Consider the following 26,552-nt stretch of genomic DNA (forward strand, 5'->3'; position numbering starts at 1 on the left):
CTATTATAAGTTCAACAGATTCAGGCTTCAATTGGTGGAAGTTAAACATATTTAAATAAATAAAAGATCGTAGCACTTTTTCACAAGATTTTTTGATGCGTACAATGCGTTTTGGCTCACTGAGCCATCATCTGGTACAAGACACTGCAAAACATTTGGAAATCTCCTTCATACCCTTGAGGGGGATTTGACATCTTTGAAGAAGGGGGTGGGAATGGGCGTACAGAGTAGAGAAAGTGGGAAAAGATACAACTACGGGATGTGGAGAACCCACGTTGGAAGGAGGACTCTAGTCACAAATGTAACTTAACGACACGTGGGAAAGAACCATAGAAAAAACGAGAGGGGGGGGGGGTTGAGAAGAGTGAAAAAAGGGGGGGTAGTAAGGGTAAAAAGAGAGGCCGCGTGTCTTTAGAAAGGGAGAGAAGTAAGTAGCGATGCAGGAGAAGAGGTAGAGGTGAGGAGTCCCTTTGGGTTAGCTGAGAAGTAAGCCTCTCTTTTTACCCTAACCTCCCCCCCCCCTTTTTCATTCTTCTCAACCCCCCTCTGGTTAGACTAGTTAGCTATGATCAGAGTCCTCCTTCCAACGTAGGTTCTCCACATCCCGTAGTTGTATCTTTTCCCACTGTCTCTAATCTGTATGCCCATTCCCACCCTCTTCTTCAAAGATGTCAAATCCTCCCCAAACCCCCCCCCTTTCTCAAGGGTATAAAGGAGATTTTCAAATGTTTTGCATTGTCTTGTACCAGATGATGGCTCAGAGAGCCAAAACGCGTTGTACGCATTAAAAAATCTTGTGGAAAAGTGCTACGATCTTTTATTTAAGTCATGCTATTATCACAATACCAGGGCAATCAATGTTTACTGTTCCATAACAGCTTGATGCTTACTCACTGGGCCGTGTGGAGGGGCATGCGACATAATCATACACCTGCTTGGTGACAAATTTGCACAACCTGCAACACAAAGAAATGAAATTCCCTTTGCATTCCCTCTTATTTACAAGGTTAAGGATTTTGGGTCCCTACAACTTTGTAAATTGAAAGTTCTCCTCTATTTATCTTTTAGTGAGAGGGGGAATTGTATTGTTGCTCAATTTGCATGTTCATATTTTACTGCAAAATATTAAGGGATAGTGAAAAAAACTCCTGAAAATCAATATCCTTAATTTTCATCTCCTATCAGCTTTTGTAGTACTATCAGTTTCTAGTATGATTGTTATCTTACGATGAGATTTCCAAGTGCACACTCCTTCCTTGTAAACAGTATAATTATTTTCATACCACATTGAACTCCGCCTTTTTCATTCCTCAGTCATTCAATTTTCTGCAAGCCATGAAACTTCAATCCCCAAGTGATTTATCTTTTAGCTCACTGATCAACCTACGGAAACCATTTATTTTTCATTATCACCTCTCTTTTGATGTTTAACCATCAATTTTATCTGACATTTGAGTACGTGGAAATTTATACATTTATTTTTTTTCAGTGCCAATGAGGAGTCTGCAAAAACTATTGCCTCAAAAGAGCAAGGCAATGTAAGTGATAATAAATCAGGAAGTGCTATACGCAGATCCCTGGTACCTGTGCAGAATGTAGATACTGGCTCTTCAAATGATGTGTCTGATTTGATTTGCTTTGACAGTCCACTTGTGGTAAGTGATTCAAAAAGACAAAGTCGCAAATCAAGAAGTAGTATGCTTAATGGAAACAACTTGGTGACTTTGACAAATGAAATGCCCAAAGTGAAAACACCAAAGCGAAGGGCTTCACTAAAACATAAAGAATCTGGAGCCTCTAAGTTTATTTCATCTCCTATTTCATTGGTGAGTGGAAGAGAAATACCTCAGAGTAAATCTCACCATCAACTTATTGTGGCTCAGAGTTGTGAAATTTCCGAGCAAGATAAGAGCTTTGCCGCTCAAGAAAATAGAAATATAACCCTTGGAAGTTCTATTGATAAGGAAGGAAAAGAAAATGAAGCAGAAGAGGTAGAATCTGGCAGCACTCTAAAGCCAAGAAATGGAAGAAGGTCAAGTATGAGAAAATCCACAGCCCATGCTGTAAATACTTCAATTTCCCAGATCCAGAAATCTGAGAGCTCAGTGGTCACTACGTATTTTGGGAATGATAGAATGATGAATGAAAATGTTAGTTCTACCCTGAATGGAACAGGGAATTTGCTTTCTGAAACTATTGTAATTGAAGATGATACTCCTAGAACATTGAGAAAAACAAAAAACTCAGTTACTCTCATTGAATCGGCAGATCTGCTGAAGGGGAGCCCTAAAAGTGGGCTTCATACCTTCAGTGAAGGTTCCAGTTTTTCTGCAGTGACATGTACTCCAGAAAAATCATCTAGAAGCAAGAAATCAGATGAATTGAAAGCAAACATGAATTCAAGTGTATCCATTTCAGATAATCAATCTTGCAAAAAGAGCACCAGGAATTCAGTGAAAATTGTGGTGATACCACCTACACCAGAACCAATGGTTAAGTTTACAGTTCGTAAGAAATGGAGCATCAATGAAAATCTTTCTGTTGGAAGTGGCAGGAAGAGTGTACTGTCTGAGAAACCTACTGACAGCCCTTCTATGATTTGTAAAGGGAAAGCTGTACCTGGGAGTGAGGATGAATGTGAAAGGAGTGGAAAGAAATTAGAGCTTCCAAGCAGAGAAGAAGAAAAGAGTGACTTAAAGGGAAATGAACGTAAAAGTTTGGTTAGGGATCCTAAGGAAGATATCGTACCATTATTAAGAGATGGCTCATTTTCAACAATTGAAGCCAAAAAGAATACTCCGTGCAGCAGAAGGATGAGCTCTGTTAGTGAATATTCACAAATGAATGTTTCTGCTACACAAAAGTATTCTAGCGAGCAAGATTTATCTGTTGCCAGTATTAATCTGGTCAATGATGCCAGAGGAGGGCAGTGGTCTGTAACTGAAGCAGTAAGAACATCTCCAAGAAAATCCTTAAGGAAGAGGAGTTCGCAGTCCTTAAGGTCTCCTGCAACTCCCCATAGCAAAGACCTGGCATCAGTTTTTAAGAGTAATGATACTAATAGCTCAGACATCAATGAAACACCAATACCATCTGACGATGAATATGCATCTTGGCTATCTCAAAGAACAAGTGTAGCCTCCACCAGTGAAGCGAATCCTTCACCTCTCATCTCTAAAGGGAATCTGAGGCAGAGCACTTCTGAGTCTCATGCTCAAAGTTACCTTGAAAATGTTCAAGAAGCTATGAAATCACCTCTCAGCATCATCGTCAATAGCCCTAGTCCTAGTCTATCTAGAAGTAGAAGCATTGGTGGAGTAAATCAAACCGAAGATAAGACCCTCTCTCCAGCCATTAGGAAGAGTAAACGTAAGTGCATAGCCACTCCTTATTTTGTCGCCAGCATATATAATCGCCTTAAAACACCTACTGCAGATGCATCTAAAAGCTTTGAAGTGTCAGCTATGGGTGGTAAATCTAAGGACTATGTGACACTAAGAAAGAAAGTGAATTCACCCCAAAAAATTAACTCAAGTGATGTTGATTACCTGTCAGATCTGAGCAGCAATTGCTCGTACATGGAAGAGGGTGGTAATGATTCTCTAATGCAAACATCAAGTTTAATATTGGATGATTGTGATGTGACAGATGCGGAAGTGCACCCAGTGAATGAATCTCCAGTGAAGAGTTCATGGACTAGTACACCTGCAGTGAGTAATTCCACAAGGAAAAAGAGAGTAACTTTTGGCTCCTCACTTTGCAGTGTGGACTTAGATCAGGTGCCTGTAACACCACTGAAGCCAGAATTAGTCTTTTCTAATGAAGTCGTCACAACTCCTGGTAAGTCATTCAGTGAAAATAGTACTGCCAATGCTACAGTAAATACAAGAGATTCACTGAAGAGAAAGAAAAAGAGTATCAAGACACCATCAAAACAAAGTTTAGCTGGTAGTACTCCCAAAATTTATGATGCTGCTCCAAATAATACAGAATCTTTTGTTGAAAGCAGTTACAATTCTGCTCTCGATGACACAATAACGATAATGAATACTCCAAGTTTGTTGGATAAAGGCAGAAGTATTGAGAGTGTTGGGTCTTTGCAAAGTGTTGAATCTACAATGGGAGAGACACCAGTCAGTGATCAAAATCACTCTAAAATATTCTCAAAGGATGAACATGGCACCCCTAAGACATTAGTCAATTTGAGTGAGATTAAAGCAAAATTTCAACGATCGCTTGCAAGAGAAGATTCAGAGAATGATTTGTCACGTACTAATCCAAGTCCAGCCAAGCTAGGAAATAAACTTGTGGGACAGTCAGCACAAAAATCAGATGATGATGGGACAGCACCATACATGGATTCAGCACTCAGTACTTCTAGCTTATCTGCTGAATCTGTCATTGATGTTAATGGCCAAGAATGGACTGTGACCAAGGATGTGTCATCTCGGAGGGAATCTCTTAGGAGTCGAAAGTCATGTAGCACATATAGTGCAATTGAGTATTCATCTATTATTCAGGATATGACAAAAACACCAATACCATCTGATGGGGAGTGTGCCTCTTGGCTATCTGTGAAATCCCTAAGGAACAGTGTAGCTTCTATTAATGGAGCAAAATCTACTTCCATCCTTCAGAAAAGCAGAAGAAAAAGCAATGCAGATTCAAGTGCATCTACTTCTGTCATAAATGAAGATATGGCAGTGAAATCACATCTTAGCACTACTCCGAATACACCTTCCTCTGTTCAACTCAGAAGTAAAATCATTGATAATGCAAGCACAGCCAAGGATAAAGCCTCCACTCCAATCAAAAGGAGTAAACGAAAGAGTACTCAGAGCTTAGGCACACCTTGCTTTGTCGCCAGCATATATAATCGCCTTAAAACACCTACTGCAGTTGGTTCCAACAGCTTCGAAGTGTCAGATTTGGGTGGTAACACCAAGGACTATGTGACAGTGAGGCAGAAAATTAACCGAATGTCTGGAACTCAAGAAATGAACTCAAGTGATGTTGATAACTTCTCCGATCTGAGCAGCAATAACTCATGTCTGGAAGATGGTGGAATGGACTCTTTGATGCACACGTCAAGTTTAATGTCAAATAAGTCTGATGTGTCAGGTGCTAGAGGAAACCTGGTTGAAGAAAGTCATAGGAAAATTTCATGGACTAGTACACCTGCAGTGAGCAATTCAACAAGGAAAAGGAGAGGAACTTTAGGTGCCTCACTTTGTAATGAGGATTTGGGACAGATGCCTTCAACACCTCAAAATCCTGAAATGGTGCATTCTAAGGACATCACTCCGGCTGCTAAGAGCTTCAGTGAAGAGGGTACGGCCAGCGAGAGAAGAAATACAAGACAATCATTGATGAGCCAGGCCAGCATCCCCCTAAGTATGAAAACTGCGGCTTCTCCTTTGGACAGCAGTGCTTTCAATTTGATGTTGGATGAGACTAGTAGTCCAATCAGTAATATAAATGAGTCACAGTTGAGCACCAGCAAGATAAGTACAAGATCTGTTAGGAGTTGTAAATCATTTATGAATGATGAATCAAATACTGCTGCTGACATCGGTAAAATAAAAAATAAGAGAGTTTCAGATGCCAGAAGTAGTCCTTCATTGGTCAGTACCTCATGGATATTTAGTAAGGAACCTGAGAAAAGGAGTGAGTCCTCTGTATGTACTGTGGTGAGTGAAGTAAAGACACCAGCTGGTACAGGGGCCCATGATGAATCAAATTCCCAGTGTGCAGAGGTTGACACTTCTATTGAAACAGCAAAGAAGGAGGAAAAAAGAAGATCGACGAGGAAATCCATTTTAAAACTTGGAACGCCAGATTATTCTGAGAGTTTGAGTGATTTATATAAAACACCATTGTCACTTGCCCAGAAAGTACCTGAAGAACAAGATGAAAGTATCATGAGTCACAAGTCTCTGGGCAGAAAATCATCAGTGGGATCATCATCATTTAAAGGTACCCCTCTGACTAGGAAGGTGACCAGAAAGAGTGTAGTTGAAACACCAGATTACTCTGAGAGCATGAAGGATTTGCTGAAGACACCTGGATTGAAAACCATGAAAATTGAAGAAGTAGAGATAACTGAAGGTGTGATCAATGAGGAGCATCTCCCTTCACCTGCTCATAGTATGGATTTCTCTCATGTTGAAAGTAAAACACCACTCATATCATCAGAACTTGAGGAAATATCATCAGCAAGTTCAGCTCGGCGATCATTAAGGCTTAATGAAACTTCCCTATCACATGTCCCTGTATGCCAACAAGTGGAGAATATGACTACGGCTAGTTCAAGTGTAGAAGCAAATTCTTCCATTGACAGTGAATCTGGAACTTTTGCTAGTGCTGAGAATGAAGAGATAGGATTGGATTCTCAGGAACAGGGTATGTCGACAGACTCTACTATGGAATCAGGAAATATGCCGATAGCTGTTAACGAGTTCTCAAGTGGCTCCAGAATCACATTTCAGCGGAAGAAGTTGAGTGGAGTTAATGCCGTAGCTGATAGCTCTTGTAGTGTGAATGTATCACTAGATACAACTGCCAACACTGAAACAATTGATGATGAAAAATCAGCTTCTTTCATCCAAGAAGGTCCTGTCAAAATGAGAATGGCTGACTCTGTAAGTCAAAGATCAACCACTGCCACAGAAGTCGAAATAATGAATCATTCGTCAAGCAAATCGAGAAAATCACTGAGAATAGGTGATATTTCAACACCAGATGCATTCACTCAGTCAAATGCTTGGGATTCAATTGATCTTGGCTCAGGTGTGAATGCAAGTGCTTCCTTGGTGAGTGAATCAGGGTCTTTCACAAGTGCATTAAATATGGAGGATGCACTCAATGCAGAAGAGAATGATGCTGCAGTGAATTTCCCTATGACAACAGGGAGAAGGAAATCAATTAGGAGGAAATCTTCCATTTCTTCTTTATTCAAGGTCACCCCTGTGATGAAAAAAGAAGCAAAAAAGAGTATTGGTGCTACACCAGATTATTCAGATAGTATGAAAGATTTGCTGAAGACACCTGCTGTCAGTGCCTTGATTATACCGGAGGAGAATTCTCCCATAGACATTAAGAGTGATGAGTCTGAAATAGTCACCCCTAGGAGGAATTCGTCACATGCTTCAAAGAGGTCATCCGTGGTAACTGAATCACCACTGGCTATCAATCCGTCAGCTAATGTTGATAGTCTAGTGGATTCTGAGAAAGTTGAGGCCTTGAATACCACAGTAGAAGCAGGGAAGGAGAGATCCAGCTTGAGAAAATCATCAATTGCTTCATCATTAAAAGTCACCCCTCTGATTGGAAAGGTTTTGAGAAGAAGTGCTGTTGCTACCCCTGATTTCTCTGAAAGTATGAAAGACTTGCTAAAAACCCCTGCTGTCACCGCACTGCCAACTGCTGAGGAAGATCTTCACACAGAAGTCTCTGTAGAGGAATCTGAGATAGAGGGGAGAAATTTGTTACCTTTTACAAGGCGGTCCTCCATGTTTATAGAAGAGGAAACATTTGCAACCCCATTGGCCACAAACCAGTCTGTAAATACTGACAGAGAACTGGATTCTGTGGAGGGTGTCACTTTGGATAATGCAGTGGAATCAGGGAAGACGAGGTCCAGTAGCAGGAAATCAATTGCTTCCTCATTCAAGGTCACTCCTGTGGTAAGGAAGGTGGCAAGAAAGAGTGTTGCTACTACACCTGATTATTCTGAGAGCATGAAGGATTTGCTGAAGACCCCTGCTATCACTGCAATGCCAACTACTGAGGAGAATATGCCAACCGAATTTGTCAATGAGGACTCTGATATGGACAAATCATCATGTTCTACAAAGATGTCATCCATGTTTAAGGAGGAGGAAACATCTTCAACTCCTGTTGCCGAAGAGCAGGCGGTATATGTTGACAGGGAAATGGATTATGAGGAGGGTGTAACATCGGATAACACAGTAGAATCAGGAAAAAGGAGGTCCAGTAGCAGAAAATTATCAATTGCCTCCTCAGTCACGGTAACTCCTGCAATAAGAAAGGTTGCAATGAGTGTTGCTAGTACGCCTGATTATTCTGAGAGCATGAAGGATTTGCTGAAAACTCCTGCTGTCACTGTACTGCCAACTATGGAGGAAGATTATCATACAGAAGTGCCTAATGAGGAATCTCAGATGAAGGAGATAAATTTACCTTCTTCAAGGAGGTCTTCAAAGTTTATTGAAGAGGAAACACCTGCCACTCCAGTCGTCGTGGATATTGAGAAGGGTATAGCTTTGGATAACACAGTAGAATCAGGGAAGAGAAGGTCCAGTAGCAGGAAATCAGTTGCTTCCTCGCCCAAAGTCACTACTCATATTAGGAAAGGGATGAGAAATAGTGTCACTGATACTCCTGATTACTCTGAGAGCATGAAAGATCTGATGAAAACACCAGCACTCCCTCATGTGGTGGCAGCTAAAGATTTTCTTGGGGAAGTCGAGAGTGAGCATCCTCTGCATTCAAAGACAAAGAGAGAATCATTGCCTTCTGAAAAGAGATTATCCATGTTGTCAGAGGAAGCATCGCCTATTGCCATGGGAAATGAAACAAATCCCAGCAGTGAACGTGATTGTGAGCAGAATGTAACTTTGAATACAACATTTGAATCTGGAAATACTAGGTCCAGCACCAGGAAATTGTCGAGTGGTTCATCATTCAAGGTTACTCCAATTCTTAGAAAGGTGACCAGAAAGAGCATGGCTGCTACACCTGATTATTCTGGTAGCATGAGGGATATGCTAAGGACACCTGCAATCACCACTGATCCAATGACAGAAGAAATCATCCTGACAGAAAAAACTACCTTGGAGTCACAGTCCAAAAAGTGTGTTTCTGACGATGTTGCTTCCAGATCATCCATGTTGAAAGAAGAGATAGAAGTAAAATTTCCACAAACCATGGCTAATTCAATGAATGTTGACAATGTACAGCAATCTGAAGAGGATGTTGATTTTGATTCAGCTCTTGAATTGGGGAAAAGGAAATCATCAGTAGGTTCATCCTTAGGAGTCACTCCTCTGGGTAGAAGAGTGACAAGAAAGAGTGTTAATTCTACTCCTGATTTTGCACAAGCCATGAAGGATCTGTTAAAAACACCTGCTGTCACTTCTATTCCATTTTCTGAAGATATTTCTAGAGAAATAACTCTTGACGAGTCCAATGAATCAGTGCAAGAAAGAGATTCATTGTATTCTCCAACTAGGTCATCCATGCTGATTGAAGGAGAAGTAGCTAAATCACCAGTGGCCATGAGCAATTCAAAGAATGTTGGAATAGAAATGGACTCAATGGGAGTTGTGACTTTGGATACTGCCACTGAAGTGGGTACAAGGAAGTCCAGTAGAAGGAAATCATCAGTTAGTTCCTCATTACAAGTCACTCCTCTGATTGAAAAGATTGCAAAAATTAAAGTTAGTGCAACACCTGATTATTCTGAGAGCATGAAGGATTTGATGAAGACCCCTGCTGCTGCTACTATACCAATTCCTGAGGAAGATTTGCCTGCAGTTATAGTTGGAGAAGAGTCTCAGTTGCATACCCTTAGGAGAACTTCTGTAGCTTCTGCAAATAGGACATCTATGTTCATAGAGGAAGAAGCAATGGCAACTCCATTAGCCATCAACCAGTCAATAAATGCTGAAAGTGAACATGATTCTGAGCCAGGTGAGGTATTGAATGCCACGCTAGAATCAAGGAAGAGAAGGTCCAGCACCAGGAAATCGTCAATTGCCTCTTCATTCAAGGTCACACCTATGGTAAGAAAGGTGGCAAGGAAGATCATTGCTGCTACACCTGATTACTCTGAGAGCATGAAGGATTTGCTGAAAACCCCTGCTGTCTCCACTGTAATAGTTCCTGAGGAAGATTTAGCTGAAGATGTAAGTGGCAAGGAGTCACAATTACAGACCCTAAGGAGAACTTCCATGACTTCTGAAAATAGGTCATCCATGTTTGTGGAGGAAGAGCCAATGTCAACTTCAATGGCAATTAACCAATCAGTAAATGTTGAGAGCGAACAGGATTCTGAACCGGGTGAGGTCTTGGATGCCTCACTAGAATCAAGGAAGAGGAGGTCCAGCACCAGGAAATCATCAATTGCTTCTTCATTCAAGGTTACACCTATGACAAGAAAGGTGGCAAGGAAAAGTATTGCTGCTACGCCTGATTACTCTGAGAGCATGAAGGATTTACTGAAAACCCCTGCTGTCACCACTGTAATAATTCCTGAGGAAGATTTACCTGAAGATATAAGTGGCAAGGAGTCACAATTACAGACCCTAAGGAGAACTTCCATGACTTTTGAAAATAGGTCATCCATGTTTGTGGAGGAAGAGCCAATGTCAACTTCAAAGGCAATTAACCAATCAGTAAATGTTGAGAGCGAACAGGATTCTGAGCCGGTTGAGGTCTTGGATTCCATACTAGAGTCAAGGAAGAGGAAGTCCAGCGCCAGGAAATCATCAATTGCTTCTTCATTCAAGGTTACACCTATGACAAGAAAGGTGGCAAGGAAGAGCATTGCTGCTACGCCTGATTACTCTGAGAGCATGAAGGACTTGCTGAAGACCCCTGCTGTTAATGCACTGCCTGTTTCTGAAGAATTGCCGACAGAAGTAATTAATGAGTGTGAGACACCAATTACCATTCATCAGTCAGAGGATGGTGAGGATATAAAGGATTCTGAAGAGTGTGTGGCCTTGGATACTAATGTAGAATCAGGGAAGAGGAGGTCCAGTAGTCGGAAATCATCAAATTCTATGTCAGTAACAGTCACTCCCCTGTTAAGGCAAGTGGTGAGAAAGAGTGTTAATGCAACACCAGATTACTCTGAGAGCATTAAGGATTTGCTCAGAACACCTGCTATCACAATCCTGCCTGAAGGCAAAAATACTGCAATGGATGTTATCAGCGAGGAGTCTCCAAGCACTACTAGAGACTCTATGGAGAAGGAATCCATTTTCAATGAAATTCAACTTTTATGTTCAAAGTCTGCCACAGTAAATGTGATTAGTGTAGAGCCTTCTGAAGTTGGTATGCAGAATTCACCTAGTGTGGATGAGGAGAGAGATGATCAGAATTTGCCATGTCACACCATGAATTCTTCAGCAGTAGAAAGAAAATCACTTTCTTCAAAGAAGAATCCCAAAGTGGAGGCTACAGGAACAGTTCCCAGGGAAGTTAATTTGGAGTCAGGCCTTTCCCACTCAGGGAGGAGGAAGTCAGCATCAAGGGCTTCTTCTGAAGGTCATGAAAATATCAAATGGATTAAGAAGTGGCTGGGGCCTAGAAGCCCAACTTCTAGATATTCGGACATTCGAGGTGTTAAGGAGTTATTTGCACAGCCAAGTCCCCAGAGTAGCTATGTTGATGTTTCTGGTTTACAGGAGTTATTTGCCTCTCCAATGGTTCATCATACTGAAGGTGAAGGGACTGAGAAGCGGGGTGGTGAAGCAGAAAGTCTTTCAATCGACTCTGATTCTTACCTTAAAGGAAAGATATCTTCTCCTTATAGAAACCCTGTTGTTGTTGTTTCCAAACTTAAGCATGTTCCTTCGGCATTATCTAAAGAAGAAAATGAACCTGTTCTCCCTGCAAAGTCTCTCAGGAATGGTAGAAGTAAAAAGGTAGCCCCCAAAAACCTTAGACTTACACGGAAGATGAATGATGTTGAAGTTGACGACTCAAACTTAGATTTGCCTGAGTCAGAAGACAGTGTTTCACACCATGGCAAAGAAAATAAATTGAAAACAAAGCAATCAGATCGAAAAAAAGAGGCAACTAGCGATGTAGTAATGAAAGACTTGCCCATTGTGAATGAAAGTAGTAGCCTTCCTGATGTTGTGGTTGATTCAATGATTTTAAAATCCAATTTGAGGAATATTGCAGGCCAAAGAGGGCTTAGGAAGCATGTGCATTTTGATGCCCAAGCATCAGAAACGATAGAGAAGAAAGTAGAACTCGACGATGAAGATGGAGCTTCAGTCAAGGGGAAGTCATCTAAAAGGTTTGTGGTCTAATTAATTATGAAATCCTTAATTTGAACTTGTATCACATCTAGAACTTGGAGCAATATGTAATATGAATTTCTTCTTTTCTATCCTGCAAATTACTAATGAAATCATTGCATTCATTTTGTTGTAAAATTTTCTAGCAATAATATTTTGCTCGATCGATGTCATGAATGTTATTGTTTCAATTGTTTCCTAAAACTCGAGAGGGAATATAAGTGTTATGCTTTCTCTCCCGTAAGCCAGGGTTTGCAAGGAAATCACTTTATTCCAATTTCAGTGTATAAGTTCTGTTTTATTTTGGAATTTTGCTTGGAAATTTGGCCCAGTGCTTTTAAATCTTGAGACCCATTATTGGCGAAGTATCAATGCTCAATGTGAATTTCTTTCTGTATCAGTGTAAGGTCCTGAATTCCATATTTTGGTAACAGAAATTATAAATTTTTTACCTTTCATCTTTTACGCTGGATTTTCAAAAAACCACATTGAAGGCTTTGAATCAATTTTTGGATTCTATTGATAGTTGAAAAAGTGTCAAATTTGGAAAGGCTTCTCCAAGTGGGTTTCCTACTTGGTTCAACTGGGTAAGGTCAAGTATCAAGGTCAAGAACTTACTCGTATATGTTCCATTCAAGGGCTAGCCGTTGTAGGCAAACATTTTTGGATCCTTTTTTACCTTCAAAAACATGCATGGGTGTAATTTTAAAATTTAATGCTTTAGTTACCAAAATTACATCCTTGCCAATGTATATTATGACAAATTTTCTGCAAATATTATATGACTCATTTTTTATTTAGAAGATTTCATTTTTTTAATTGCTTGGAATCGAATTGAGAGTGGCTGTTCTTCTTTTGTTTTTAATTTATGTATTAATTTTTGCATTACTATTTAGCATATTTTCCTGTAGAATAATTATCCATTTCATAGTTGTTTTTATCTTCTTGAAGGAAATCTGTTAGAGGAAATACTACTGGTGCAGTATCAATGGCCCATGAAAATCTCAGTGGCAATGAGAGAAATTCTCAAAAATTGCAGGATGAAGGTGAAGACGAAAGTGTTTCTAAGCCACAAAGAAGAGGCAATCTTAGAAAGAAAGGGATGACAGAGTGAGTTTTTCCTCCAGTTACATACTTCTTTCATAAGTTTCTCTTCAGAATTTCCTTATGATCTTCATGTACATATATCTTGGCTAGGTATAGTTTTTTAGTGTTGCTATATACATACATATTATCTTGTTGTTCTTTTAATTTGTACTATGTACAATCAATGGTGATGTATTGTTCCAATAAATCAACCAAAAAAATTGTTCGGGTCTAAAGACAGGATTTAAATTAACCAATTAGACTGCTTGCTAAAATTTCTACCTTAATTTTTTTTCTAAGTTTCTCTGTGAATTTTTTAACTATTAAATTCATGGGCCATATGTAATGTATTATATGTACAGTAAAACCTCTATGTAGTGAACCTCTTTACATCGTAAACCTCTATACATCGTACCAACCCTCTGGTCCCGTCAGATTTACATGTAAATTTATAGGCAAACCTCTCTATAGTGAACCTCTTTATATCGTAAAACCTCTATATATCATAGCAACGAGAGACCCCCGAGACGGCCTAACTACCTCTGCATTTCGTACCGAGACAACTAGAGACCATTAATGCACCCGCGATAACGAACATGGAATGACATTTTCAGCGATAAATGTTTCACGCTTATTCTTCTCTTTTACACCTTTACTTTACTGCAATTTTCATGTTAACCATTACCTAGGGCCATTTTGTCCCATACGAGAGCATACCTAACGGTAAATAAGAAAAAGGCAACGAACTATCCTAATCATTTTAAGTGACAGTAAATGAAGACAGAACGCATCGTTTTCTCTCGAATCATGGTAAAAATTGCGCGATAGCACTCGCTTTCTATTACTTATGGCTTTATTTTCCTGTAAGTGCTTACATACTATGTTCAGTTAATAAAAGAGGCGACCAGCGCAGCCTATAATCCCTTGCCGGCGGAAATATTTCAACAACTTCTCTCCCATTTATGGAGACAGAATTACTCAACCGCATTGCTACTTCCGTTTCTAAAATGAAAATATTTCATGAATTTACTGCGACTCGAAATAAATCAAATACAATTTTGCAATTATTTTATTCCCATATTTCCCGGTGTAGCACTTTCTCACTGCCGCCTTGGTAATTTTTCGATGCTTTCGTGAACGATCGTAGTTTACAATTTATTGCGATTAGCAACAGTCATCTGTCTTGCGTGCGTATTTATGCCGCGAAATCTGACTCTTCCATCAGGAGTCCGGGACGTCAATTTCTAGCAATACTGACGAACATCACTCCATGCGCGACAATGTTAGGTGAAGGAGACAGCTAATTAGTTGACACGCAGTAGAGTAATGAAATTTTTTACCGTTGCCGCCGCATTCTGCAGTAGTTCGCCCAGCATTCTCACCGGGAAATCACGTCCTTTCGCAGACCTAGCGTTACTGTGTGCCCTCGACAGAGTTTTTCTTCGGAACGCTACGTGCATTGTATTTTGGAGAGAGGGAATTCAACAAAATTTTCAAAATTACGCTCAATTTCTTGTTTATTTTTTGCAATAGTCACATGTTTATTTATTTTTTTATAATCTTAAACATGTCATACGTTGTAAGAATGATAAATCAATTTTCTAAAATATATTTTAAGGAGTATTTTCAATTATTTGCCATAAAATATGAAAACACACGAAAATTACTTAATTAATTATAAGTTGATGATGGATTCAACAAATAAAACAAGGCGGCTGCTTGACATTACCGCATTCCGAGGATTTTTCCAAGCCATCGACGAGGGCAGGCAGAAGAAAGATGTAGCAGTGACCTTTGGAATACCATCTATTTTAAACAACCGAGGAAAAACAGAAGAAACTGTATATCTAGGCTGCACAAATAAAAAAACGCGGGCAGTGAAATAAGAGGATGAAGGAATTATGTTAAGAAATATAAAAGTTGTGTACTTCCCTCCAAACACTACTAGTAAATTACGACCCTTAGACCAGGGAATTATTTCTTTGGTCAAAAGGCATTATCGAAAACAGTTAGTGATTTATTTTTTATGGAGAGTGAAATAGTGAAAACGACATTAAAAGTGCTCATGGAACATCCTTCAGTCCATGCACAGGCTGTGCCTTTCCTCAATTTTTGAGAAATACTTCATCAAGGCTGGGATTATGGGTGGTAGCAAACAGGAGGAAAGTGAGATATTTGAGAATGAACCTACAGAGTACGATAAAATCAACAAAATAGTTGACACAAATTCAACATTTGAAGACTTTGTAAATGTTGATAATGATTTATTCATTTGTTCCTCACATGAGTTGGAAGATAGTGGTGAAGGAGATGTATATATCTTGCAGGATACAGTAAGAGATGGATTTAGAGGAAGATGTTAGTAATGAGGAATCAGTTACAGTTCCCACCAAAACAGAGGTTGAGGAATTATTGAACATACAGGCATCCCCCGAGTTACGTAAGAGATGCGTTCCGGCAGACTATACGTAAGTCGAAATTTACGTAAGTCGAACCTTTGCGTTGGCGCTTCAGAAATTGCTGTATAACAAGTTGTATCGTACAGGAATGAGCGCAACCACATACGCCACCACATCCATCGCTAGAACTGCAAATTTTCACGTTGATTGCTGACTTGGGATTTATAAGCGATTTTTCTACAGAAATTAATGAATTTTCCTTCGAGGAATGACAAAAATGGGTCACCTTGTTATTTTTAGCACGTAAAAAACTCTATAACTATTCGATATTTTTTCTACCATAGGTTGTACGAGCGAATATCTACTTCTTCGCGCTCGCATTCGAAAATTAACGTAATCATTTGAAATACGGTTATCGCTTACGTAAGTACGGATTTACGTAAGTCGAGACATACGTAACTCGGGGTATGCCTGTAATTAAATTGTTTTTATTAAGCATGGAGGAATGCGATCATAATATGATTGTATTCAATAGAATTAAAAACATTATATCGAAAGAGTTTTAAAAAGGTTAAAGCAAACCCAATAACTAATTTCTTTCCTAAAAAGCCCTCTTGAACAAGTTACTTTTACCTTTGTGTAATCATTAAATTGTAAATATATGTTCACTAATGCATGCGTGTATGTTTAAATATATTAATATTATGGTTTATCAATAAAATGGTGCCTATCACTAAAACCTCTCTATAGTGAACCTCCATACATCAAAATGCCCAAATTTTGGTCCCCTCCATTACGATGTAAAGAGGTTTTACTGTAATTGGTATACATATTAGTATCCTATCTGACCATCCCTAGCATTTATAGATTTAAATTCATGATTTCTATATTCATTAATCAGTTAAGCTTCAGTTATCTGTCCTTACAGGGGAGAGTTAAAATGGAAGATTAAAAGTCTATTCATGATCTTATTGTTGGCAATATTTACTTTGGCTTTTAAGCTGTAGTGTCTATTAATTTCTGTGTCAATTTCATAGTAAAAAGTGGGGTAGTAGGAAAGGGTGAGTAGGGAATTATTTTGGGGCAACTGCCTTGGGTAGAGGTGTGCTAGTAATCCAACCAACCATTAATGGAAGTGGGTTGTTAAAGTTTTTATGTATTGGCAGCACAAGCACGAAACTCATTAATGTCATTGTGATAAATGTGTTTTTTCTTAGCTTGCATGCTATAACAGATAATTTGATGATAAGCAAATACAAAACGCACATAAAAATTGTAGTTTCATTGATTTGTGGACTAAAACCTTGGTTGCCATTGGTAAAATCAACCCATGGTTGTTATGGATATTATGTACAGGTGGTCCTCGACTTTCGTACACTAGACTTTCGTACAATTCGCACTTTCGTACGTTCAAAATTGACACCTTTAACTTGACTTTCGTACGCTAAATTCGGACTTTCGGATGTTGGTCTGTAATTTTTTTTAAATTCCCGCGATGTTTATTGCGCATCCCAACATTCAATTGTTTCAAATGGCAGTATATGCGAACAATACGAACGTATATAATGAAGGGAAGGTAGTTGACTCTAATCTAGGTGATTTATTTGGGAGAGAGACTGCCTGCTATAGGCTCCTTTATCAAGAGAAGAAGAAAGCCTTCATTGAAGATATTTTTCAAAAGAAGTTGACTATACATCATCAAATAGCTTTCAATAAAACTAGTAAAATCTTCTTTCTAATTGTATTCTTTCGTTTGAGTGCTGTTTAATTCATGTAAACCTTCAGCAACGATATAACACGAAATATCACCCGAATTCCGTTTGTCTTTTGTCTTTTTTGAATAACATGCGAAATATACGCAATCACGAATGTCACCTGCCAAATGTCGAATTTTGGTGTAAAAATTAATAGGTATCCAGAGTGCGGGTTCAACAACTACATTTTGTTATGCTTCATGATATGTCCTTTTATTTATATTGGACGTAATAAGTAGAATGTCAACTTAAACGCCAAGAGGAAGTTTCACTTGATAGCCAACGGAGTTCTTGTGTTTTAAGCTTTTATTTGCATTTTCTGCGTATTTTCGAAAGAAATTAGATGATTTGAGGAGTTTTATTAACATATTATTAAAATTAAGTCAATTATAATGAATTCCGTGAAAAAAAAGGTTTTAGTACGTATATTCCGCTCTTTTGGAACGTAAACCCTAATTAGTATGGAAGTCAATGGTTCGACTTTCGTACAAGTTTTCGGGAACGCATTGTGTACGAAAGTCGGGGACCGCCTGTATTTGCATTAGCCAGTACAAAATTTCCAATTACATACCTACGTTTGTGAGATTGTTATCAGGATGAATCCATTGTCTGAGGTAATTTTTTGAAGTGACTGAAGGAATGCGTATTTTCACTTTTTAACAAGAATTTTTTTTATAATTTTAGGATTCCAGAAACAGCTGTTGAGGATGGTGAATCCAGCAAGAAAACCAGTGTTAGCGCTGCTGAGAAGCAGCCCTCAGCTGTGGAACGCTCCACTAGAAGGAAGAAAGCTGACCTGTGAGTCAATCTATGTATTTGCATGTTCTGCCATATTTCCAGTTGCATAGAAACTTGTTGTGTAGAAACTTGGCATTAATTTAGCAAGCATGTCTTTTCTCTCATACTAACGAGGGGAGACCATGTACCTTGCTCTACCTTTGTCAATGCCGTACTTTTTATGGAATTCAGAATGGTTAACACGTATCTGAAATGGTAGTGGTTCCATTGAATGGGTCTTAGTTGGGCTGTAGTTAATTTCCATGTGGTACTTTTAGCAAGCCTTATTTAATTCTAAAAATAGTGCGTTGAAGTTTAGATGGGTGAGTTGGTGTAATGATGAGCATTGCCTACTCCCACCCTGGGGGCCTGGGTTCTGGGCTTCGTCGCGGCAGAATATTTTGCACCCCTCATTTTGATCATACGGTGATAAGTATTTAATTTATTTTAATTGAAGCAAACATATGCATGAGAGAAAGTTTTTTTCATCATAATGGAGTTCAGGTATTTAAGTGGTGTCATTTCAAACTCTGATATTTGATGACTACACTAGTAGTCCAGGAAATGAAGCTCAAAAAAGTGTAAAACCTTGCAATTTTTTCAAACTGAATCGATTTGCACCAAAATTTGGGATTAGACTAATTATACCCCCTACTTCAAAATCTATATTATGCCGAAGGGCGCTTTTTATTTTTTAGGGGTGAAAACTACCCCTAAAGGCTGGAACTTAAAAAATTATTTTTTAAAGCTAAATACGAGTAAAATTTAGTTTAAATTATATGTATAATTATTTTTTTATGTTTGGAAAATAATTTTATGGTGTTTCAACCCATAATAAACAACCCTTATTGGGGGTTAATGTAAAAAAGAATTTTCAAACTGAATCGATTTGCATAAAAATTTGTGTTTATACTAATCATACCTCCTTTAAATTTTTTTTTTCAAACCGAATCGATTTGCATAAATATTTGGGATTAGACTAATCATTCCCTCTTCTTCAAAATCTATATTATGCCGAAGGGTGCCTTTTATTTTTTAGGGGTTAAAACTACCCCTAAAAGCTGGAACTTAAAAAATTATTTTTTTATGTTTGGAAAATAATTTTATGGTGTTTCAACCCATAATAAACAACCCTTATTGGGGGTTAATGTAAAAAAGAATTTTCAAACTGAATCGATTTGCATAAAAATTTGTGTTTATACTAATCATACCTCCTTTAAATTTTTTTTTCAAACCGAATCGATTTGCATAAATATTTGGGATTAGACTAATCATTCCCCCTTCTTCAAAATCTATACTATGCCGAAGGGCGCCTTTTATTTTTTAGGGGTGAAAACTACCCCTAAAAGCTGGAACTTAAAAAATTATTTTTAAAGCTAAATACGAGTAAAATTTAGTTTAAATTATATGTATAATTATTTTTTTATGTTTGAAAAATAATTTTAAGGTGTTTCAACCCATAATAATCAACCCTTATTGGGGGTTAATGTAAAAAAATAATTTACCCTAAAAATAAAAATTATTTTTCACATTGTATCTTCTTATTCACTTTCTTACTCTTTTTATTATGTATTCACTTTTTTCTCTCATGATTTTAATCACAGCACAGAAAAGATATAACAATATGATAAACAGAACAAACTTCGTCATGGTAACATAAACAAATAAATGTACATTTATGTAGACATTACATGAAACACAATCAAACGGAGACTGTATGGCTTTCAGTCTTCCCACCACATGCATGCTCACAGGTCACTGTGAGCGAGAGCACACATACTCACATATGTGTATGTATATATACATCTTATGGGTATGTGTGTTTATTTTGTAGCAAATTTGAGTGTATCGTTAGCTTCTAACGTAAAGTACACAAAGTATATGCTGATTATGAGGAATATTATGCTCTGAATTGTGGATTTCGAATTTTTCGATAATAAATTTGTTTGGTATTTCAAACATAGCTCCTATATTTTTTATGATAGAAAGTTCATTTAAATTATATTTTGTAGGGTTTTTACTGACTAAAAGGTCATGTGAATAAAAATTTTTTCGAGTCATTAATTTTGAAAGGGGAGGGATTTAAGGGTTTAAATAAGGTGGAGCTCCCTTGGAAATAGAGGTTTTAATTATCAATATCTCACCAAGTATTTATTGTATAGAAAATTAAATTACACCAAAATATTTGAAAATAAAGAAGGTATAATTTATTACTCTTGCTTTTTTTTTCTTATCTCCAGTTTTTTTGGAGTTATTTTGAAAAAAAGAGCATTTTTAACGAAATTGTAGAAAATGACTTTTCACTTTTTCCTCCATTTTTTTCAAAATTTAGAATTGTAAATTAGAAAAACTTCTAGGATCAATTAACAATACTTAAATAAAGAGAAATACTGAAGGGCATTGATCAATTTTGTCTAGTGTGGTAATAAGGAGTTGTTTTCACTGATTTTTTCGTACAAAAAAGTAGGGACTGATCTTATTTTTAATCATAACTCGCTCAAATTTCATGATAAAAAATATTTTTTCTCATTATAAGAAAGTTTTTTAAAAACACTTTTAAACGGATTGCATAATTTTTCCTCGAAAATTACATTATTCCCGCTATTTGGTATTGAATCTTTCAAATTTAGCGTATGACAAACAATAGATAACCATAAACAAGTTGTAGCTCGGTCCGAATTGGTCATAAAGAAAATATAAAATAAGATTTTTATTTAATTTTTTATAAGCTACAGTTTTGTAGCCCACAATTTCCTAATAACATTAATACTTTTCAAGTTATTTGCCTATAATCGATTAAAATCGTTGATTTTTTCTTAAAAAACTGTTAAGGTAAAACCACCAGTAGTTGACACCTTAAGGATTTGTATGTCTGTTTGTTAACATTACTTAAACCGAATTCACTGTAGGGGAAACTTAAAGTTACTGATAGCTGTACAAAGTATTCCTCTATCGTACTGTCACAAGAATAACATTAATAAAATGAATGTGAATTATTATTATTTTTTTTTTTGTTAACGGGCACAGGTCTAGTAGTTGACACCAAGCGAAAACAAGAGTATTTAGTAGTTGACACATTTTATTTTCAGTAGTTGACACACTTTATAAAACTCTTTATTTCAATACACTCTTTATTTATTGACACTCTTTAGTAGTTTACATATGTTTTAAATGAGAAAAGGTTTAATAAATGAATTTTTGCCTACTTTGTATGAATACAGGGATGAAATGAATGATAAAAGTTGTAGAAAAATACAAAAATTGAATGTTAACGTATTACATAACTTAGGCTCATTCTCTAGTTAATTAAGTTAAAAAAAATGAATATAAATTGTGCTAAGCTATCAGAATGCAAGAAGTTAATCCCATAAAAATTCAAGTTCCGGGACTGAGTAAACATTTCTCGTGGTACTCATTTTTAAAGGCTCGTCAATGTGGTATAATACAGTTTCCCATTCGTAGTCCAATTTATCCTCTTTTTCTGGCCATTTCCAGAGTCTCCCAGATTTTTTCATAGCTGTAATAGTAGCAGCTGTTTCACAAACATCAGTTATAACCCCCGGAAATAACTCTTCTTCATAAGAAAAAACTACATACTCCCCTACTTTCCTCTCTACTGGTTTCTTTAGGTTTTTATCATGTATGTTTTCCTCATCGCTCTCATCTTTAAAATCACTGTCACTGTCTGATGGCACCTCTTCTATGCCAGAGTTAGAGCTGTCTTTGTAATGAAGCACCCGCTTTGCAGTCCTTTTCTTATGCTGCCGAACTTTATCTTGTTTCGCTCTTTCTTTTTCATCTTTTTTCCTTTGTCTCTCGGCAGCACGTTCCAGTTTTCTTTTTTCTAATTCTTCCTTTTTTGCCAACTTCTTTCTAAAATAATCTTGACACAGCTGTCCTGAGACAATGGCAGGCATTTTCTCCTTCATTGATCGTTTTTGTTTTGGTTCAATCTTGTCTTTCTGGAAAAAAAGTGTCTTTTGAATGGGCTGGGGATTTCTGCAGATACTTTAGAAGTTCCAGCTTGACAAAGATCAGTATGATTAATACTATCTCTAGCAGGCTTATCGATACAAGTAAGGTTGTTCGTTCCAGATGGCATATTGTAATCATCAGTGGTATGATAAGTGGACTCATCGATAGCACTAGGAGTGAGTGTTGCAGATGACAGGTCCCCATCCACAATGCTTAGATTGTCTGGCTCATTAGTAGCACCAGATGCATTTAACAAATTACTTTCCAGTTCTAATTTTGTCTTCTGCCACAGTTCAAAGAGTGAAATATCTTTTTCCTCCAACTCTTTATTTGTATCCCTGTTACAAAATATTTTGAGCTTGCTTTCTGGAATACTCTCATTGAGAAATCGAAGTCCTTCTTTTAAAAATTGTCCACGTTCTTTGGCTTTTGTGACTTGATTATCACCTTCAATGTTTAATGGGAGAGTGATAGCTTCTGGGTTCCATGGAAACAATCCACATTTTCTAAAACCATTTTCCAGGATAGTCACTTGTAGCACATTGTCTATAACTTCTTTCAAAAGTTTTGGAAATTCTTTCTTCTTTAAGACTGGAGCCTCCAAATTGGGTAACCTCCATTCATGTACTTTCTTCTTCCAGTGCTCTTTAAGAGTCCTGAAAACCGAAACATCCATCGGTTGCAAGACATGCGTCGCATTTGGGTACAGTGCAATGAGAATGATGCCACAGCTGCTTCCATTACCTCTTGAGTATAATTTCTAAAATTTCCCTTTGTTGGAGGCATCTGAAAATGAAAGAGGGAGTAATTCAGAAGTTGACACATTGTAACTCCAATAGTTGACACCCCCTGTCAACTATTGGATACAATACTTTGAAAATGTTTTAGAGGTTATAATACACAGTTCAACAATGTAAGCAGTTAAATAACACTCAAATAAAGCAGAATTATTAAATTATATTACTCCTGAGTAGTTGACACACGGTGTCAACCACTCAATACTATGTCATCTAAAGTTTCAGTAGTTGACATGATGCCAAACAGCCATTTTTTTTTAATTTACAGGTTATTTTGAAAACTGTTTGTATACTTTAGAGTCTAAAACAAAGTATTAAACATCTCCTTAATCAAAATTATAATTGGTGTTTAAATTTTCAATGCTTACCTTTTAGCTTGTTCTTAGCAAACTCCACAACGAAATCACATTAATCAATTGAAAAACATGGGCTGTTGTCATCAGATGATTGTGGTTAGACTGCTGTTAAAGATGGCGGTACAGTAGTTCACATACACACCACTAGAGAGCTACACTACACAGACAGAAAAATATTAATCATCTGGCACCTTTATTCCTCTTGTTATTGTATTTTTTTATTATAAGTGTCAACTACTAGTGCAGTGTCAACTACTGGTGGTTTTACCTTACTTTCAATCGCAAATAACTCGAAAAATATTAATTTTACGCAAAAATTGGAAAGAACATTTTATTCTTAAAATTTATTTTTCTATCGATTCCTGTGGTCAAAATATAATTAAAATTTTCCACCCCCGAGATGGGGTGGAAACCACCCCCGGGGTAAAAGCGCCCGTCGGCATGATATAGATTTTGATTCTTGGTATATACTAGAGATGTGCGAATAGTATCCGCGAATACTCGAATACCTCGAATAATAGAAAGTATTCGATATTCGAGATCTCGAATAGTTATGCTAAAGGTACCGTCTCGAATACCTCGAATACTTTGAATTTCGCGTCATACACTGTCGCTCGCACGTCGTTGGTAGTTGACTCGGAAAAATGAGAACTCTAGTCCTCTAGTGCATGCAGCGCCGTTTTAGCCAAGCTGACGAAATACATCAAATTCACGGGTTCGAGCGGTGAAAAGAGTTCGACGTGGGGAACCGAAATTGATCGGATGAAAAAAATCCGAAAATCCCAGGTGTCCCCTATCAGGAGAACCTCAGTTCCGTGGGATAGCAACATTGGCGCATTTCCCACGATCCGCTATCCCCATCCATTCAGCGTTCGCCCCACCCCCTCAGACGATTTCCTCTTCCCCGAAAACAAAAAAAAGGTCCCGGCTCGTGCAGGGATCGTATTACGAAGACCTCAGCTTTGAAAAAAATATCAAGTTACCGGAAAATAATAGAATCGTGTTTCACCCTTCCCTCTTTCTCCCCACTGACCATTTTCCCGCATCCATCTTTTGATAAAATGAGAGGAGGTGTTTGCCGTGTGTCCTTTGTGGCTAATAATGACAGGCACTTATTTTGAATCTTCCCCAGGAGATGAAACTACCATAGGGAGGAACTCAGTGCCGTGGGATAGTGACATTGGCGCATTTCCCACGATCTGCTATCCCCCTCCATTCAGCATTCGCCTCACCCACTCTTGAAGATTTCCTCTTCTCCGAAATCAAACGAAAGATCCCAGCTCGCGCAGGGATTGTATTACAAAAACTTTAGCTTCAAAAAATATCAAGTTACGCGAGAAAAATAAAAACGTGTCTCGCACCCACCCCCTTTTCTCACCCACTGACCTTTTTCTACCTACCTGCTTCGAATTTCCCCCTTTCTCGAGGTCAACTGCTGCATGAGTCATCTACTAGCCCGAAAGGTGTCTAACAATGACTTTCGGCAATTGTTATTACACCTTTATTGGATTGAAATATTAGTAATGTGCGCGTAATTTAAAAAAGAATAAGACCAAACACGACATATTTCTGACTTTATTTAAGCATTTTGCGCAGGAAAATAAATACCGGGAAGAAGAAGAAATACGACGGAGGCGTAATGCTCAAATAGGGTGGTTTCCTATTATTTTTTATTGCCTAAATCGAAATATTAATACTCCTGAAGTACGTATTTAAAGCTTTTAGAGTTTTATAAGACGATATCTATTTTTCGCGATTAAATTAAAAGTGAAAATTTTCAAGCGCGCGAAAACGCGACGGGTAAGTATGAATGCCGGGAAAAACTCCGCGTGACGTCGTTCTGGTTCCCGCTGCCGCAAGTGCGGTGACCTTGGGGCGAGGCTCTGAGCGCTATTACGACGCAGGATGCTAGCAGGTAGCCGAGTACCATGCTAGCTGGTAGCGCTTGGCTTAAATAAGGATTATTAATACCTTATCAAGCAGACTGTGTGATTATTAAGACATGTTTCCCTGAGCTCTGCGCCTCATGCATGCATTGGTAACCTCAGACGATGTAAAACTCCGATCCTCTCGTGTAGAAACTAGGTCCCTGTGATGTCACGTGGAGTGGCATCGCATAGGCGCCAATCTGGCCTTTTTCAAATGAGGTAAAATTGAACATTGTCATTAGTCTAAACCGGTATTTCTAGAACGAAATAATTTGTATATTATGAATACACTAATGGTGGGTAACGAATCACAATCAATACCTTTCGTTTTCTTTAATGATGGAAACTACCCTATTGTTTACATAAAATTAAAATATTCCATTAATCAGCTAAATTCCTGTTTGAATCCTTTAAAGGCAATCACAATTATGTACTCGCCAAAATCTTGGGTTTCCTGCTGCATAGGCGACCTAGTCAAGCATTTTCACATTCATCGTTTAGTATTCGAAATTCGAGGTATTCGAATATTCGAGCAATGATTTAATATTCGAATTCGATATTCGAATTCGAGAAATTTACTATTCGACCCATCCCTAGTATATACCCTACTTATTGTGAAAATTTCAAGAAAATCGATTCAGTTTGAAAAAATTGCAAGCCAAAATGCTTCATTTCCTGGGCTATAGTAAGTTTTGGTGTGATAAGGCTTTCTCAATGTCTTATGTTTGGAATTATTTTTTTATAGTATCCCAAAAAGGAAGACTATGGTAAGTGTTTAATGCGTAAAAATTAGAGATGTGCGAATAGTATCCGCGAATACTCGAATACCTCGAATACTAGAAAGTATTCGATATTCGAGATCTCGAATATTTATGCCAAAGGTACCGTCTCGAATACCTCGAATACTTTTAATTTCGCGTCATACACTGTCGCTCGCACGTCGTTGGTAGTTGACTCGAAAAAATGAGGACGACTCTAGTCGTTTAGTGCATGCAGCGCCGTTTTAGGCAAGCTGACGAACTACATCAAATTCGCGGGTTAGAGCGGTGAATAGAGTTCAACGTGGGGAACCGAAATTGATCGGGTGAAAAAAAATCCGAAATTCCCAGGTGTCCCCCATCAGGAGAAGCTCAGTGCCGTGGGATAGTGACGTAGGCGCATTTCCCACGATCCGCTATCCACCTCAATTCAGCGTTTGCCCCAACCCCTCCGACGATTTCTTCTTCACCGAAATCAAACAAAAGGTCCCGGCTTGCCCAGGGATCGTATTACGAAGACTTCAGCTTCGAAAAAAATATCAAGTTACCGGAAAAAAATAGAATCGCGTTTCACCCTTCTTCCCCAGGAGATGAAACTACCATGGGGAGGAACTCATCAGTGCCGTGGGATAGTGACATTGGCGCATTTCCCACGATCTGCTATCC

At 38.0% G+C, this 26,552-nt stretch overlaps 1 protein-coding gene and 1 long non-coding RNA gene across 3 annotated transcripts in view; one reads left to right on the forward strand and one right to left on the reverse strand.

Annotated features, from left to right (window-relative positions):
- LOC124154228 (microtubule-associated protein futsch-like) overlaps positions 1 to 26,552 on the forward strand; it is a 48,797-nt gene that overhangs the window by 5,920 nt on the left and 16,325 nt on the right. For both annotated transcript variants that reach the window (XM_046527819.1, XM_046527818.1), the window contains exons 4-6: positions 1,490 to 12,055; positions 13,008 to 13,166; positions 17,980 to 18,093. In XM_046527819.1, coding sequence (XP_046383775.1) covers positions 1,490 to 12,055; positions 13,008 to 13,166; positions 17,980 to 18,093 — 10,839 coding nt within the window. The remainder of the gene's footprint in view (positions 1 to 1,489; positions 12,056 to 13,007; positions 13,167 to 17,979; positions 18,094 to 26,552) is intronic.
- Positions 22,062 to 23,468, reverse strand: LOC124154232. Its single transcript, XR_006863874.1, has 2 exons — positions 23,213 to 23,468; positions 22,062 to 22,833 (listed from the first exon to the last, which is right to left on the reverse strand). It is a non-coding gene; the product is annotated as an uncharacterized LOC124154232 (long non-coding RNA).

The sequence above is a fragment of the Ischnura elegans genome, chromosome 2 (assembly GCF_921293095.1).
Source record: "Ischnura elegans chromosome 2, ioIscEleg1.1, whole genome shotgun sequence".
Taxonomy (NCBI): Eukaryota; Metazoa; Arthropoda; class Insecta; order Odonata; family Coenagrionidae; genus Ischnura; species Ischnura elegans.